At 53.3% G+C, this 17130-nt stretch overlaps 1 protein-coding gene across 1 annotated transcript; it reads left to right on the forward strand.

Annotated features, from left to right (window-relative positions):
- The first annotated feature begins 8080 nt into the window (after positions 1 to 8080).
- Positions 8081 to 13085, forward strand: EOMES (eomesodermin). Its single transcript, XM_069770978.1, has 6 exons — positions 8081 to 8872; positions 9201 to 9355; positions 9673 to 9794; positions 10282 to 10440; positions 10529 to 10590; positions 11264 to 13085. The coding sequence occupies exons 1-6, from the start codon at positions 8127 to 8129 to the stop codon at positions 11997 to 11999; spliced, it is 1980 nt and encodes a 659-aa protein (XP_069627079.1). The 5' UTR covers positions 8081 to 8126; the 3' UTR covers positions 12000 to 13085.
- Positions 13086 to 17130: the final 4045 nt, after the last annotated feature.

Here is a 17130-nt window from a genome sequence, read left to right on the forward strand (position 1 = left end):
TGGGTCATACTAAAGGGGCTTGTATTTTAATTTAGATCAACACCTAAAACAAAAGATCAGAAGACTTTTTTCCCCACATCCTTTTCACATTCATTACATCCATTCCTCTTCTGCCCTTCAATCCATAGCTGTGGGCAACAGGAGAACCTGAAACTTGAATAGTGGAGAAAGGAAAGAATATAGTCAAAAACCAGAAAGAATGCGCATTTGTGAGATGGTTTAAAGTTCTTCTGTGATGTTGCTCATTTGTCTATTCTCATCTGTATAAGTCAAGCTCTTCAAGCTAAATTTTTCCCTCACTAATGTGCTAGGAATCAACACAATCATCTGTGCTAGAAAAAAACGGTGCTCTTACTTCACTCACTGAAGTTAATTGAAGAGAAGAGGCTCAGGGATCCTTTCACATTGCCCTTGTCTTACCGAGAAGCAAATCACAGTGGCAAAGCAGCGATCGGTTCTGTTGTGAGGGGTGGTTGGGTTTTTCGTGTCTGGGTTTTGGGGTTTTTTTTTGGGGGGGGGGGGGGGCATAGGTCACATTTTTTATTTCTTCATAATGTAACTTCGTTCTGCTGTCCTGTATATGTCCTAAATCTCTGCTTATTAAAAAAAACAATAGTAATAAAAAAAGAGACGGACAGTTCTGCAGGGCTGGTAGCAATGGCAAAAACTCTTCCTGCCTGGAGTGAGGGGGAATCTCACCAGGGTGTCCCCAGCCGTTTCCTCCTCAGCTAATGTTTTTCTGATGGAAGTTTTTTTGATGCTTTCCCCCCCTTCCCCCCTTTCTGGCCATTTAAGCAGAGCAGGGTGCCGGTCCCGGCCTCCTGCCCCCGCGGCCCCCCGGGCTCCGCGCCCCGGAGGGCGCAGGCTCCGCAGGTGCGGCCGCCTTTGAAACTGCCCCTCCTGCAAAGGGGTTTCTGAGCCGAAATTCACGTGGCAAAGAAAGTGCCCATTTGCTTCGATTATTTTCTAACGACCCTGCTCGCCTCTGCCTTTGGTCTTGCTGGTACCCAGATGGGTAGTTTTGGAGCTATTTGCCTGCATAAACTTGTTTTGAAGGCGCAGGGGTCTGACGGCTCAGGTACTTAAAAACGCTTAGTGGGAATTAACAACTGAATGGGGAGCCCTAAGCACCCCGACGTGGGATCGCAGGCGACACAGGGACTTCAAAGCGCCCGGCGTTAATCCGGCCGGATCGCCCGCCACCGCCCCGCGCCGGGACCGGGACCGGGGCCGGGGCCGGGGCCGGGGCCGGGGCCGCTGCGCCCGCCCCGCAGACCTGCCCGCCGGTCTTCGGCCCCCGGCCGGGCACAGGGCCGATCTCCGCCTGCCTGCTGCCGGCAGGGCTAGTCCCGGCAAGGGCGTACTCGGGGCGGGAGGGGGGGGCGGTGGTTTCTGCCCGCCCTCCCCGCGGCTGGCGCGGGGGGCGAGGGCTGCCCGGTCTTTCCTCGGGTGGGAAGATCTGGCGGCGACGTTTCGAAAACGAGGTTCCCGAGGCGGGGGCCGGCATTTCCCCCCACCCGCAGCCTGACACCGCCTGAGGGGCGGCGGGTGAGGAGCCGGCTTGGGCGGCGCTCCCGGCCGGGACCGCTCCCCGCCACCGACGGCCCCGCCGCCCGCCCCGTCCAGGCGGCTGCTGCCGGCCCTCGCAGCCGGGCAGGGGCCGGGGGGGGAGCGGTGCGGGGCTGGAGCTGCCCCCGCCGGCCCGAGGCTGCCCCCGCCACAGCCACGGACACACACGCACAGCACCCCCGGCCCGCTTGCGGGGGCACCTTCGGGACGCGGTCCCCCCGCGGTCCGGTCCCCCCTCCGCTGGGCTGCCTCCCGCCCTGGTCACCCCGCTTGGTCCCTGCCCTCCCTCCGGGCAGGCCTGGGCGGGCTGGAAGGGAGGACGGATGCCGGCTCCCTCCCGCCCCCGGTAGCAACGGGCCGCTGCTGGAAACCGGGGCGAGCAGCTAGCAAAACCCGAGCCCTCCCCGGGAGGGGAACCCTGCAGCTATCTTCTCACCTTCCCAGAGAGTACATATGTCGTCCCCGTTCTGCTTTCCACTTATTTTTATAGCGGACTCACCCGTCACGGCAGTTATTTAATATGTGGTTCCCTGCTAGGCCTTGCTGTTTGATTGCTGTCACAAATAATATCAGGTGAAATTCCTCATTGTTTCTGCAATTACACGGTAGCCCACTGCTACTCGCTTTTCCAGCCCCTCGAGTTAATTGTTTTCCCACTGTAAGCCTCATACTGCATGCGTGTAGAGCAAACAAAACCCCAAATCCTCCAAAACTCATATTTCTCAGCTATTATGTTATCAGCAGGAAATATTTCATGGCTCTGACATCATAAGCCCTGAGCAGCAGGAAGTTTATCAGGGCCTTCGCATGATGAAATTGTACTTTTTAAAGTGTTAGAACAAAAAGCAGAACATCTTTTCACAGGATTTGAGCCAGTAATTTTAATTGCTGCGATTTAAACAGTGCTGTTGAATCCAGGCTCTTTCAATAGCCATTTCTGATATAAAGCAGGGCAAGCAAGCCCAAATTAGCTGTTTAAAACTCTCTGTAATAGATCTGTAAATACAAATAGGATCAAACTGACCAGATCTGTGGCTATCACACCCATGTCACGGTTCCTCTTATGTTCTCACATCTCTATTGCATGGCTGTCAGGCTGGCAATGGGCACAAATCCATAAGCAAGTAAGTGATCTTGCTTTAAAACCAGGGAAGAGGTGCTAGGCATCCCTCATTAAACTTGTTGGAGGGTGAAAAGGCAAGCATTTAAGAAGAGCTGTTTGGAGATCCCTATGCATGAATAATACAAAATATGAAATGTTGCTCGTAGTTACAGTTAGCTTTGTGATCCTAATTTCAGCCTTTTCCTTTCCTGACGTTTTTTCAATTCCATTTGGAGCAAGGAAAGTCACCTGGAAGCTAAAGCCAGTTTAACACTTTTCCCATCTTCCTTCTTGTAAGTTTCCCAAATATTTGTCAATATGACAAAGGCATCCACTTCACAAAGGCTTATGCTTTCTCAAATGGGCTTCTTTTTCTTTCTTTAGCCAATAGGGTACCATAGGCCCAATGACAAAAAGCTGTTTTGTGGTCTTACCTGGCAAAATTATCCATTGCCAAGAATTCCCTCCAAGCACTGAATATGTTTATCCTTCTCTGTGCTTATACTGCCATATTTTACTGACTAGGATCAGACCTTGCCTGGTTTTTACTAACCATTGCTTTTCCCTTCAATTTTAAATCACAGATAAGGATTTTTTAGGTGTTATTTTTCTTTTAAGGAGGAGAAAGGAAGTGACCAATAAGGCTGCTTTGAATACCACTTTCTTTTCAAATGCTGCGTTGTTTCTTCCAGCTTCTGATTCATCTGTTCTTTCTGTTCCATATACCTTGGCTAGAAAAGGCTATTCTTTACTTTCTCATTTTTATAAATTAGCCCCATACTTATTATGGGGCTTATGTATACTTATGTCCATTTTTTTAAAAATGTGTATGTCTCTATGCTGCCAGTTTAAAAAGGCAACATACAGAGTTTAAATTGGTTTTGATAGCTAAGAAAGTGGCAGCTAAATTGAATTCATTACCAAAGGGTAAAATTGCTGTTAATGTGACACCATCTCCAGTTAATACTCAAGATAACAGTTCCTTGGTTTCATAGACCTATTGATTTCTTCTATTTAAAGTCCATATATATCTGCTTCAACAACAGTTGACTCTACTTTTTAACCCTTTTCGGTTCGGATTTTCACAACCTCAAAGTAGATTTTAAGCTACACTTTTATCTTCACTTGTATATATCTGCACACTGAAAATCCCACTCGGCATAAACTAAAAGGGATTGATGCTCTGTGCAGCTATAGCAGAACTTCCTTTCATCAGAAAATAAAGAGCATTTTCAATTAATTTAGTCTCCTAACATTCCCGTGACACAGATGGCTGTTGTCTGTGTCTGACAGATGAAACAACCTGAGCACTGAAAGGGTGTGGCTGGCTTCTTCATAAAAATAGCCCCTGAAGTTAAGCGACAAGCTGAAATGCCAAGCCTTACACAGGCATATTAATACTTCCTTGATTTTTCTGGGGGCTGTAAGCAGTCAACAGCCTTGAAAAGAAAGGCAGCTAGATTTAAAAAAAAAAGGAAGCACTCACATATGACTGGCCACAGCTGAAATAGCTCTGATTTAGTGATTTTAAAAATAATGTTGAAAGATGGTGGAAAAGTGGAAGTCCCACGGATGCATTTAAAAGTATCCTCTTTCATTTGCCTAGCCAGATACTCTGTATGTAGTTGAAGGGGGAAAAAAGCGAGACTGGATAACTGGAAAAATAGAAAATCTACAAAATCCCAGCACAAACTTGACATAAAGGTGAAAGTATTGAAGCCCTTTGGGAATCAGATGCTAGCAAATTGAAGACAACACCCAGAAATTGACAGAATATTTTTAACCAAAATCAGACAAGGAAAAAAATTACCTCACAAAACTATTCAAACGTAGCATTCAGAAAATACGTGTCAGTCCTGCCATGGTGACAGCAGGACTTCAAGAAAAGAATACGGTGGTGGAACAGCATGGCAGGTGATTCTGATAACCAAAATTTTTAAGGTGTCTGTATAGACCCAGTGGGGGTGTGTGGAGGGTGTGTATCTGTATCCATATTTATAAGGATAAAAGACATCTATGACTATAAATGGTGATATATGGATTTCCATAAATGTATATATACACATATAGGTGTACAACAGCCTGACAGAATATGTTTTATGGTTCCCAATTTCTTTTCCTCTCTTAGGCCCTACTGAGCAGGGTACTTCCATTGAACAGTTTCAGTACCACGAGTCCAAGCAATTTGTTGAAGCGGGGAGCTGTTTTCCGATATGCTGACCTCCGACGAAAGAGGAAAGGGCTCAATCCCAGCCAGAAAGTGAAGGATGAAATACTTCAGTACAGTGTGACTCCACTGTAAGTTAGGCTGCAGAAAATGATCTCTTCTGGAACAGCTTTTTTAGTCAGAGACACTCCTTATTTGAATAAACCCCAGGAGTATATTTGAATAAAGCCCAACAAAACAAGATAATCTGTAACCCTTCAAAGACCTACATTTTCTTTCAACATTCTTTTTGTGGTTTGGAGGTTATTTTAGTAGATTTACGAACCTAACATGCTCCTTTCTGTTTCATCAGTCTGCTGTTTCTGCAGTGTTATCTCTAAGATAACATCTAAAGGGTTGCGGGACCCATTCAGAAATCTCCGGTCCCACACATGACTGAAACATCCCGCAGCTTCTTACAGCGATGTTCCCCGGCCAGACCCCGGAGAGGTCCCGGGCGGGGAGTAACGATGGAGCCGGCTTGCGGGGGGGAGGGGGGGGCAATCCCACAGTTGCCTCCCTGACCCCCAGGAAGGGGAGACTTGCAAGCTAAGGGAATGACAAGTAATGAGTCCCAAGAGTTTGAGTCTGGCTGGTGACTGCAGTAGTAACTTTAATTTGCGGGGTGCGAGGAAGCGGGGGGGAACTACAGTCCGTACCGTACCGTACGGAGTGAATGAACAAGTCCCCGAGTTACAGGCGGTTCCCTCAAACCCTCGCACGGCCGCAGTGCCGCTGAAGGTCTCCGGGAAGCCTTGCCGTACGGGGCTCCCGGGGCGGGGGGGGGGTGTCAGCCCCGGCCCCGGCCTCCCCTACCACTGCCGCCGGGCCCCTGGCTCGGCCGGGGCTGCGGGGTGCGAGGCAGGGATCGAGGCCAGGCTGCCGCTCTCCCGAGCTGAGCTGAAAATAATCCCGAGTCTGGAAAGAGCTGGACGAATCCTTCGTTCGTTAGGGAAAGCCTCCCCCCGAGGCGTATTTCGAACAAAATTGAAAAGGTCTCCCTTTCCCAGGGTGGCCACAGTTTTCCTGCCCCCCCGCCCCCTCCGAGACAGTGCAATCCGCAGGAAAGCTAAGCAACATCGAAAGCTTTTCTACCTTTCTCTGTTAAACGCGAGTTTAGCCGAGTTTTGGAAGAAAAAACAGCAGCAGCCTTGAACTACGCGGCACCTGTCCCTCGGGGATGTTTTAAATCATGGGACCCTTTCAGCCTATGATATCGTAATATTAACTCCCTTAAATCCTACGCAGTAGCTTTGCAAAATTTCCTTCCGTCTCTGCCCTAGCCCAGGAAAGGCAGAGCCCGAGGGAGCGGGCTGTCGGGGTAGAGCCCCGGGCGGGGGCCGGCCCCGCCGAGAGCCGCACCGGGGTTCGCCGGCCGCGGGAAGGGACGCAGAGGTTCAGCCCGGCAGGATGCTCCTCGTTTTGTTTTGCTTTCGAAGCAGGGCAGCCCGGCCGGGCTCTGCTCCCCTCCTCGCCCCCCGGTGAACGCGAGCACGTTGCCGAGAGGCAGCCCGGGGAAAGGGCAGCAGTGCGCAGCGGCCAGTCCGCTTCGTGCCGGAGCGTCGGGCTTCTCCGGCACGTTTTTGTTGCCTTCCTCGGTCGGACGAGATCAACGCAAAAATTGGGCCAAATGTTATCCCGGAGAGAACGGGCGGTTAGGGCTGGGGGTGGGAGGGCGGTGGTGGTCTTCCAGAGCCTGTCCTAGGCTCCCGCCTGTGTGGCCGCAGCCGGCGGTGGCCACATCAGGGGCCGGTTCCCCCGACTCTGGGCTCCTGACCTCCGAGCCGCCCGTGCCTGTCCCCTGACTCGGCGGGCACCGCCGGGCACCCACCGCCACCCGCGACCGTGCGGGCGCCCAACTTGCGCAAAGAGCCGCATCCGCGCGGGGCCCCGCCTGCGCCTCTGCCCCGGGGTCTGGCGGCCGCCGTCAAATTGTTGGCGATTGATTTCAGTTGCCCCGATGCGGCGCGGCGCGGCGCGGCACGGCACGGCGGCAGCGGCGGGTGGGCGAGCGGTGGGCGAGCGGGGCGAGGCGGCGGCGGGGCGGGCGGCAGAGCTCGGCGGCTCCAGCCCGGCCGCTCCCCCGCGCCCGGCGGGTCCTTCCGTCAGGCAACGAAATCCCCGCTGCTCGGCGGGTCTGGTTTAAAATTCAGCCGTGAGGAGGAGGCAGGTTTTCGCAGCGCTCCCTGCGAGCTGGCTGGCGGCGAGTAGAGGGCGAGGGGCTGCGGATTTGTAGCTGCAATTCGTTCGCGCGGGCTCTGCCCGCTCCGCAAAATCACACGAGCATCTACAGCTTCCTAGTGCTGTTCCCTCACCCGTTGGGGCAAAAGGCTCCGATTTTTTGCGCTGAGAGCGAGCGCCAGACCTGACACCCGCCTGAATCATAAATCTGCCTTCCCGGTGGGAGATGCTGAAGGGGAACGCGGGTTGCGGAAAACCGACTGCCCAGTGCCTGAAAACAAATTGCGAACCAAGCCCCGCCGCTTCCCACAGAGACGTCCCCGATAAGGTGAAACGTGTCGCCCCCGTGATAACGATGCTGCCCGAGGAGCGGAGAGGGGGAAGGCGGCTGTTGGCCTCCGCTGAGGCACAAGCCCGATTGTTTGAACGGCGAGACGGCCAGCGCGGGGGTAGCGGGGCTAGTGTCACCCGCCCCGTCTCAGCGGCCCGGCGGATCGCCGCCCTCGCTCCCCGCTGGGTGCCGGGGCTGGGACCGGCTCTCCCCCACCCCGTTTTCCCTTTCGTCCCCGTCCCCATCCCTCGCTCCCCGCCGCGCATACTCCCCTCCGTGCCCGAGCGGCTGTGCGCCCGGGAGGACGGTGCCACCTCTGCAGAAGGTCTTTTTTGGGGGGGAGGGGGGGGAGAGTCGGGACCTTCACTGCGGCCACCGCGGGGTGATGCGGGAGCTCCCCTCGCTCCGAGCGGCACGGGGGCACGGGGAGGGCCGTAGCCCCTCCGGCTGCGGGGAGGGGGGGCCGGGGAGGGGGGCACACACCAGAGTCACAGGTGACTTGTTCCAATTAGTAGCTGTCTAATTAAATTAGTGTCACGCGGCCCAGCCAATGGGCCGGCGGGGGTGGAGGGCGGCGATGAGACAGCCCGGCGCAAGCCCCTCCCCGGCGGCCCGAGGAGCCCGGCGCGCCGGTATAAATCGCCTCGGCGGAGCCCTGCCGCAGCGCTGCGCTGCGCGGCCGCGGGTCGGGGTCGGCACCGGACCGCGCGGGCGCTCCGCCGCACCGCCCACCGAGGATGCAGCTGGGCGAGCCGCTGCTGGCGGCGGCGGGGGCCCTGCCGGGCGCCCCCTTCTACCCGCTGGAGGGCGGCGGACGCGGCGGCGGGGCGGGAGCGGGAGCTGGGGCCGGCGGCGGGTCCCGCGGGCCGCCCCGGCCGGGCTCGCCGCCGCGCCTCGACCTGGACAAGACGCCCAAGAAGTTCGCGGCGGCCCCGGCCATGCTGGGCGAGGCGGAGGCCGGCGAGCCGCCCTTCGCCGCCCCCAAGCCGGACGGCCGCAAGGCCACCCCCTGCGGGGAGGAGGAGCTGCCCCCGGCCGCCGCCCGCTACTCCATGGACAGCCTCAGCCCCGAGCGCTACTACCTGCAGTCCCCCGGGCCGCCGGGGGCCGAGCTGGGGGGGCCCTGCGCCCTCTTCCCCTACCCGCCGCCGGCGCAGCACGGTACCGTCTACCAGCCGCCCGGCGGGCCGCGCTACCCCTACGGCTCGGTCCTGTCGCCGGGCGGCTTCGCGGGCGCCGTCTGCCCGCCCGGCGGCCGGGCGCAGTTCGGCGGCGGCGGCGGGTACCAGTACGGGCAGGCGGCGGCCGGCGGAACCCTCTACGGCCCGTACCCGGCGGCGTCGGGCTCCTGCGGCGGGCTAGGGGCGCTGGGGGTGCCGGCCGCCGGCCCGGGGCTGCGGGCGCAGGTCTTCCTCTGCAACCGGCCCCTCTGGCTCAAGTTCCACCGGCACCAGACGGAGATGATCATCACCAAGCAGGGCCGGTAAGCGGGCAGGGGGCGGGCCGAAACGGAGGGAAGCGGGGCGGGGGGACGCCCGCGGCCGCTCCGTGCTGGGCAGCGCTGCCCGCTCCACCGGGAAGGAGCTGCGTGCCCTCCCCATCGGGAGTGCCTCCGGCCCGGCGATGCCGTCCTCGAAAAGCGGCTCTTCCGATTTCCCCGCGCCAGGCGGCCGGGGGATGAGGCGGGGGTCGGTCGGGGCTCGCCGCTCGCCTCCTTGGTCTCCTCGATGGCGGGACGGAGCTGCCGCCGGAGCCTGCGCCCCCTTCCCCGGCCCGCGTCGCATGCCGTGTGCTTTTCCTCCCCTCCCCAGGAGGATGTTTCCTTTCCTGAGCTTTAACATCACCGGCCTCAACCCCACGGCCCACTACAACGTCTTCGTGGAGGTAGTGCTGGCGGACCCCAACCACTGGCGTTTCCAGGGGGGCAAGTGGGTGACCTGCGGCAAAGCCGACAACAACATGCAAGGTAGGTGCGGGTTCTCTGGGGTCTCCCCGCCGCCTTCCCCTGCGAGTCGGCTTCCCAGAAAGGGTTCCCGCTTCCCCCCGCCTCTGCAGGGTCTTCCCCACCCCCGGCATCCCGCTGCGGGCAGAGCTACGCTTTTAAGGGCGTCTTGCAACTTTTTTTTCACACCCCGGTGTGCGAGGTTGTGCGGGAGCGGGGACATCGGGGACCCGAGGTGCTGCCCGGGCGCTGCCGCCCGCCCTGCCCCGCTGCTCCGAGCCGCCGGCGGTGGAACAAAGCGCCTGTGCCCGGCAGGCGCTTTACTGGCTTATTTTCCGCAGGCAACAAGGTGTACGTCCACCCTGAGTCGCCCAACACTGGGGCTCACTGGATGAGGCAGGAGATTTCTTTCGGGAAACTGAAGCTAACGAACAATAAAGGTGCTAACAACAACAACGCGCAGGTAAATGGCAGGGGGGGTGTGTGTGGAGGCAGGCTTGAGGGGCTCTTGGTGGCCCAGCCAGGGGACCCCTGGGATTTCAGGGCTTTACAGCATTTCATCGAGCTGCTAGATGTGACTTGTTTGCTTCTTGAACTGGATCGTAGATCTTGTTTCCTTTGCTTGTCCCTATAAAGATAATTAGAAATGTCAGAAATAGATGTGTGAATTTCTTTGGTTTTAGACAATAATATATCTATTTCCGGAGTTGCTCAAAGTGGGAGTGTAGCTGATAGCTCTTGATTTCCTGCATTTACAGATTTTAGCATATTATAACCTAGTGAAACAGGGCTACAAGCTGTGAATCATCTCCTGTTAATAGTTAAAATTGCTCCATTCCCATGTCAAAAGATTAAAATTTACAGGAAGAAAGTGTTAGGCTATGAAATACATGTTTTAATGTTAGATGCAGTTTGTCTAAAGATCTTGTCTCTTTCATGGTTCCTTTTAGATGATAGTACTGCAATCTCTACATAAGTACCAGCCCCGGCTTCACATTGTGGAAGTGACTGAAGATGGTGTTGAAGATCTGAATGACTCCTCAAAGACTCAAACATTTATTTTCCCTGAAACGCAGTTCATAGCAGTTACAGCGTATCAAAACACTGATGTAAGCATGGATGTATAAAATGACAATTAAGAATAAAATTGTCTTGAGTTCACTGTCTCATCTTGCTATATTCTGCTTTCACTTTTAGATTACCCAGCTCAAAATTGACCATAATCCTTTTGCAAAAGGTTTCAGAGACAACTATGACTCGTAAGTACACTTCTGTCTTCTCTGCAGCTTTCTCTCTTGGAGGCATGATTTTGGCCTGAAATGTGTGTGAAAGAGTTTTTCTTTAGTCACTACTTCAGTTATGCAAGACTAGTGATACTTCTACTGGCTGCTTTGCTAGCTGATGTGCTCCTATCAAAGGCATTAAACGTCTGCTTGGATAGTTACTGTATTGTCTTGATGACCTGTCTTCCAGCAGGCTTCTGAATTTTGGTAGAAAATTTTTACTGGCAGAACCTAGCTTGCCTGCGGATTGGCAGTAGTGTATCAAGTATCTTCACAGAGCAGGCAGCTGCTTCAAACTGTCAGCAGAAGACTTGCCTAATGCTCGCTCTCTAGCATCAAATGGCTTTTGAAAAGCCGGAGCTGTATGTATACAGCTATGGTTTCTGGGAGGAAGGTGCTGCACCCCATTTAAAATGGGTTGGCTGGCAGAGAACAGTGTATACTTGTAACAGCAAGATTATAAATTTTACACTGCTCTAGAAAAACAACCTGAACTCCTAAACTGGATAAAAATGAACATCCAGTTAAATGTAGTTGTGATTCTAACTAAGAAATAACTCAGTTTCTTCCCATTTGTGTGTTTGTTTTGTTTTACTGTCACACTGGAATTGTAAAGAACAACACTCAGTATTTTTCTTTTATGTTGTAGCATGTACACAGCTTCAGAAAATGACAGATTAACTCCATCTCCCACGGATTCTCCTAGATCCCACCAGATTGTTCCTGGTGCCCGATACAGCGTGCAACCGTTCTTCCAAGAACAGTTTGTCAACAACCTGCCCCCAGCCAGGTTTTACAATGGTGAGAGAACCGTCCCTCAGACAAACGGCTTGCTCTCCCCTCAGCAGAATGAAGAGGTGGCCAGCCCTCCCCAGCGGTGGTTTGTTACACCTGTACAGCAGCCCAGTGCCAACAAACTGGACATGAACTCTTATGAGACGGAGTATTCTCCTAGCACCTTGCTCCCTTACAGCATTAAATCCCTCCCCCTTCAGACATCCCATGCTCTGGGATACTACCCTGACCCGACATTTCCATCCATGGCAGGCTGGGGGAGCAGGGGCTCTTACCAGCGAAAAATGACAACAGGATTACCTTGGACCTCCAGAACAAGTCCTCCAGGTTTCTCTGAAGACCAGCTTTCCAAGGAGAAGGTGAAAGAAGAAATTGGCTCATCCTGGATAGAGACTCCACCCTCCATAAAGTCTCTAGATTCAAATGATTCTGGGGTCTACACGGGTGCTTGTAAGAGAAGACGGCTCTCCCCTAGCACTTCCAGCAATGAAAATTCCCCGACTATGAAATGTGAGGACATTAATGCTGAGGACTATAGCAAGGACACTTCAAAAGGCATGGGCTACTACGCATTCTATACTAGTTCTTAAAGCATCCTTTTATTCCAATTGGCTAATTTCTTTCAGGGTGGCCTTGGTTTTTTTGCATTACAATTGCCAAAAAGACTCTTGCCTTCCACCTTGAATTGTTGTGTGCAATTCTAAAGAAGGTGCCAAAGCTTTTTGAGTGTTGCAGGTAGCAAAGTAGGGAAAGAGTGAACTATGGTAGAATTCTTCCCCTCTTTTAGAAGGAACCACATGTGGAAGCTGTAAGCAGGAGCCTAGATTTTTACAGTGTGGCTTATTTATTGGAGACACTAAAGTGTACAGTTTGGCTTGGCTCAGAGGCCTGATCAAATCTATGCACTCCTGAGCAAGGAAATAGGGGGGTAGGATCCCAAATTTAACTTTCTCTCCTGCTTCCCCCTCTGATAAAAGGAGGCTGGGTTGCAGGGAGCTGCACAAATGCTATGTTCTGTTCTAGATAGAGCTGGCTTCTTCAACCTGTTTCTGCAGCAGTTGGCCAAGTTGGATATTGCTCAGCTAAGGCTTTCTTTGGCAGAAGATAGCCAAAATAAGGCCTGCTTGCCAGGCAGGATTTTGACTTGAAGGTCTTGTTACTAATGATGGGGTTACAATGACCAAATCTGACTTTTCTTAGTTTAGAACTTGCATTAAGAAACCCCCCCATGCTTCCATCCCAAAAGCCTAACCTTTTCTGAGGTGGCCAAAAAAAGCAAAGTGTACAGTTGTGTTTTGTCTAGGTACACTGTAGAATATTGTGGAATAATGTATAAATAGTTGACCTATAGCTGTTCAGTCAGAAGGACCTCCAGTGGTACTTTGAAGTTCAAAAGGCTTCTTTTTTTGTTACTCAAACTTAGCATATGGAACATTGCAAAAAAACATGAACAGATTTCTATTTACATGTATGTAAAGTGACTTTTTCAGCTGCCCTGTACAAAACTGGAAGTGATGTAACTTACCCACTCTTCTTGCCTATAGTTTCAGCCATTTTAAACTGATCAACCCTAGAGCACTGGCACACAAACTTCTCCCAACAAAACTTGGTTCTGTTTTCTTTTTCTATGTACATAGTAGTAATTTTTAATAAATGTGGTGGTGCCGGGGATAAGAGTGGGGGTGGCTCTGTGCCTCTTCTTTGCCTCTATGGGGTGTCCCAGCTGGGGGGGGGAGGAGGAGGAGGGAGCACAATCCTTGGGGGCTGAGTTGTCTCTGAATGTAGCAATCCCTTGCAAAGTTTCTCCTTGCAGCTTTATCCCTGGCACTGTGCTCATTTGGATGCTGCTATCAGTGTGTGGTTGGTTGGGGGTTTTTTGGTGGTGGTGTTTTTTTTTTTATATCTATATATAGATATATATATCTCACGGTTTGTCACAGTTGTCCTATGCATCCCCTGCAAGCTCTGAGCACCCCCCTCCTCCCCAGCTTGGTCCAAAAATCCGACGGTGCCTCTTCCCCTACCTCCCCCCCTTCTGCGAGGCTGCGGGAGGCGAGGTGTGAGCTCAGCCCTCGTCCCGGGGAGCGACTTGTGAACTCGGCTCTCCTCCCCCAGCAACAGCGGGGCCGGCCCCTGCTCGCCCCCTCCGTTTCCCGGAACACGGTAAGAAATTCCCCTGCCCGCTTATCTGGGGAGAAAGCCCCTCCTGGCAAAGCAATTGAATCCCGGCTCCCGCGGCAGCGGGACCTTTCCTGAGGATATGCAGACAGTAATGGGATTAAACTGTTAGCGATGCCCGGCTGCAAACAAAACAAACCAGGGACTCAGGCTGGGGCCCTCCCCGGAGGAGGTAACGCGATCGGGGGGCGCTGCCAGCGGCCCCCGGGAGGCTTCCCCCCTACCCCCCGCTCCGGAGCGGAGAGCGGCGGACTTCCGAGGAGATTTCGATCAGCTCTTCACTTCTGGGTGCGAGGCTCCGGCTCTGCGCGTTGGCAAAGGAAACAAATCGGTGTCCCAGCAGCTCTTCCCCCTGCACGAGGAGTCACATCAGATTTGGGACAGAAGGGGACCCGCGGTAATTTCTAAGCGACTACGGACGGAATACGGTTTTGGGGGTTTGGTTTTGGTTTTTTGGGGGGGTTGTTTTTTTTTTCTTCTGTTTCCGTATTTTTTCTTCTAAGGGGGGATACTCCCTGCCGGTAAAGCCCCGTGGAAAGGCGGGCTGTCCCCCGTTTCCCGCCGGGCGGTGCAGTGGCATGCCGGCCGCTCCTCGCCCGCCCTTCCCGCGCTGCCAACGCCGATGGTACAGCGCTCAGGAGCACGATTCCGCCGCGGTGTGTTATTAAAAGCTGTATATTTTTGCACTGAGAGGTAAAAAAAGAACTTAATACTTGTGAAAAGTCCTCACACTGTTTAATAGAAACGTAAGTGCCTGGCTGGCCCCAATTAACACCTTGTGATTATAATGCATTCCTAAAACGGGGTGTCAGACGCCAAATTGTGAATAAAGGTATCTAATTAATCTTCATAGGATGACACCGATAAACAACTCTATATTTAAATAAAGATCAAGGAACTGAATGCTTCTTATTTGTTTACATTAACAGAAGATAAAGTTAACTACCCTTGCACTTTGCTTCTTAATGTGATTTACTGAGACAAACAGCAGGCTCCGGGTGGAGAGCCCCGCCTAGCCTCGGCGGGCTTTTTATCGCGGATTTGGAGGGAGGGGGTGTCCCCGAGGATGACTGCCCCTTCCTCCACAGCCCCGACACCCGCGGGCAAGGCGGGCGTGTGCCGGGAAACACGGCACCTTCGCCTCGCAGCTTGCAGGCAGAAAACGCTGTGAGGAAAGGCGTCCGTCGGCCCCGTCCGTCCCTGCGATTTCGGTAGCTCTCGCATGGAAACTGCGTGCGACTTTGAAACGACAGCTTGGACGGGAATGGGGGGCAAGCAGCGTCTAGAGGAAAATAAATAAATAAATAAATAAATAGTTGTTTACACCATTGCGGTGGTGTGCAGTGAGAAAGCCTGCTCGGTGAAGCTGCAAAACCCAGTTCTCGGTTAAAGGAAAATCCGGAGCTCCGCGGCCGTTGGCTGGAGCCCGCCCGCGTCTGCTTCGATCCCTGCGGGCAAAGGCGCCGCCGGCTCTGCCCGCTCCGGGGGCTCCGCTTCTTTTCCCCGCGGGCCCCGGGAAACGGGGGTACACCGGTGTAACCATTTGATGCCGTTCCCCGCGAATTAGCAATTCTCTGGGATATTTCCCCACTGAGCCGAGGGAGCGGTTCGGCGCTTTGCGTGCATGGGCGCCCGGCGGGGCAATAGAGGCAGCGGAGGTGGGCTCGTCCGAGGGACTGAGACTATTTCCTCACCAAAGACTCTGTTTTTTGGGGTTTTTTCGTTAAAGCAGACCCGACAGGTCATCGCCTCTTCCGCCTGTCCTCTTTGCAGCGGTACGTCGGGAGCAACCGTCTGATTTTTGTAATTTTTTGTTTGGTTTTTTTTTCAACGAAACTTCGTCTCTTGCTGCTCGCCCCAAACTGTATCGCTGGTGCTTCACACCTGGGCGGGAAAACGAAACGACCCCGAAATGCTTCTTCTTCCAATGGCGTCTGTCCGACCTCCTCGGGAGAAAAGGCTCCTTCCTCGTCCGCGGCGGTCTCAGCACTCCGGGGAGGAAGGAGCAGGTATTTTTCGGTGTGTTTTCTCTTCGAGTAATGCGATGGGGTTTTACTTTCGGTCTGAATTTCTACTTCCCACCTTCCTCAAGGCCGCCTTTTCACCACCTGCTCGCTTGTTACCTCCTGCTCTCTGAGGGGAGCGGGCATTAACGGCGGGGGGTTTCCAGGGAACGGTTATTTTTACAGCCCCCTTCGGCCGCCGCCGCCGCCCTCCCCTCAGGGCCGCCACAGCGCGGCGGCGGCCGAAGGGGGAATAGGCCCGCGGTGCCTCCTGCGGTACCGTTAGGCTTCAGAAATGCCCCTTCCCGTCGGGACTACAGGCTAGGGGGGCCGGGGGAGCTGGCCCTAGGGAGAAAATGGCGCCGAGGGGGTTGAGGTGAGGGAGATGGGGCCTGCCGGTGCTTCCCTCCCGCCCCTCCACCTCATGAAGCTGGGATTTGCCACCATCGGTGCTGCTATTATTATTATTATTATTATTATTATTATTATTATTCACTGTTTGTCCCACTTTTTTTTGTACATACAAGCCCATTCCCCAGCCTCTTGAGGTATCTGTAGCCCACTCCTCCCCTTCCAAAATCTCTATATCCCTGTTCATAATGAGTATGGCTAATATAAATATTAATTTAATCCTTGTTGGAAGGATTTTAGTGCTTGCTGGATATCACAAATATGTAATCCAGGGGAGAATGATATTAGGCTGAAAGTGTGGAGTGCAAAATATGATTTGAATAAAATGATAGGGTGGTATCTAATATTTCCTTTAGGGAGTACTATGCTCTGAGCTGTCACAACCGATTGTGTAAATAGACGAGACTGAGGGATGTGATCCTAATCATATTGATGAAACATTCATCTGAAAGACCGAGCACAACCAGAAGGGACTCACTAGGAATACAATTAAATCCTAATCTGGGGAGGAGGAATACTCTGCAGGCTTTCCTCTAACCTTCCGCCCTCTCCCCCATTTTCATTTTGGAGTCAAATAAAATGCAGGAGAGGAAGAAGAAATAAAGGAGAGATGAAGTGCTGGGTGGTTTGCCTGCCTGAAGGACTACATTAACACAGAGAATGCTGGGTGGGAAGGAGGTAAAGCTGCAGTCCTGACCCTGCAGATAATAAAAAATAAAGGCTTTACTCACAGGGTAGCTACCTGCTTGCAGAGGATTTCCACATGTGAGTGGTGTTAATCATGTGCAGGAGGCCTCTGTGTCTGGAGGAAGAGTCTCTCTCCCACCTGGGCTTTGACCATCAGCTCAGTCCCAGGCTTGTGAGCAAAATTTAGTCTTCTGTCTGTTGTATGTCATTTAATTTCCATCTGCAGCAGGGAACCGATTTTTTGCTGATAATATTTATTAGCAAAGGGGTTATTTTCCAACACTCCATCAGCTGGTTCCTGCTGGCCCTCATTGTCATGGTCTCAGACTGTCTTTCAGTAGTGTAGTGCGTTGGGTGAAATGGCATCAGGCAGTTTGTCTTCCCTGCATATGGTGATAATCTCCTCTGATCATGAAAGAAATAGGTTAGCTACTCCTGTAAG

Source organism: Haliaeetus albicilla, chromosome 2 (assembly GCF_947461875.1).
Source record: "Haliaeetus albicilla chromosome 2, bHalAlb1.1, whole genome shotgun sequence".
In the NCBI taxonomy this organism is placed as follows: domain Eukaryota; kingdom Metazoa; phylum Chordata; class Aves; order Accipitriformes; family Accipitridae; genus Haliaeetus; species Haliaeetus albicilla.

Coding starts and splice junctions, on each gene's coding strand:
- EOMES (XM_069770978.1), top strand. CDS start 8,127: ATGCAGCTGGGCGAGCCGCTGCTGGCGGCGGCGGGGGCCCTGCCGGGC. Junction 9,795..10,281: donor CTAACAACAACAACGCGCAG/GTAAATGGCAGG, acceptor GGTTCCTTTTAG/ATGATAGTACTGCAATCTCT. Junction 10,591..11,263: donor TTCAGAGACAACTATGACTC/GTAAGTACACTT, acceptor TTTATGTTGTAG/CATGTACACAGCTTCAGAAA.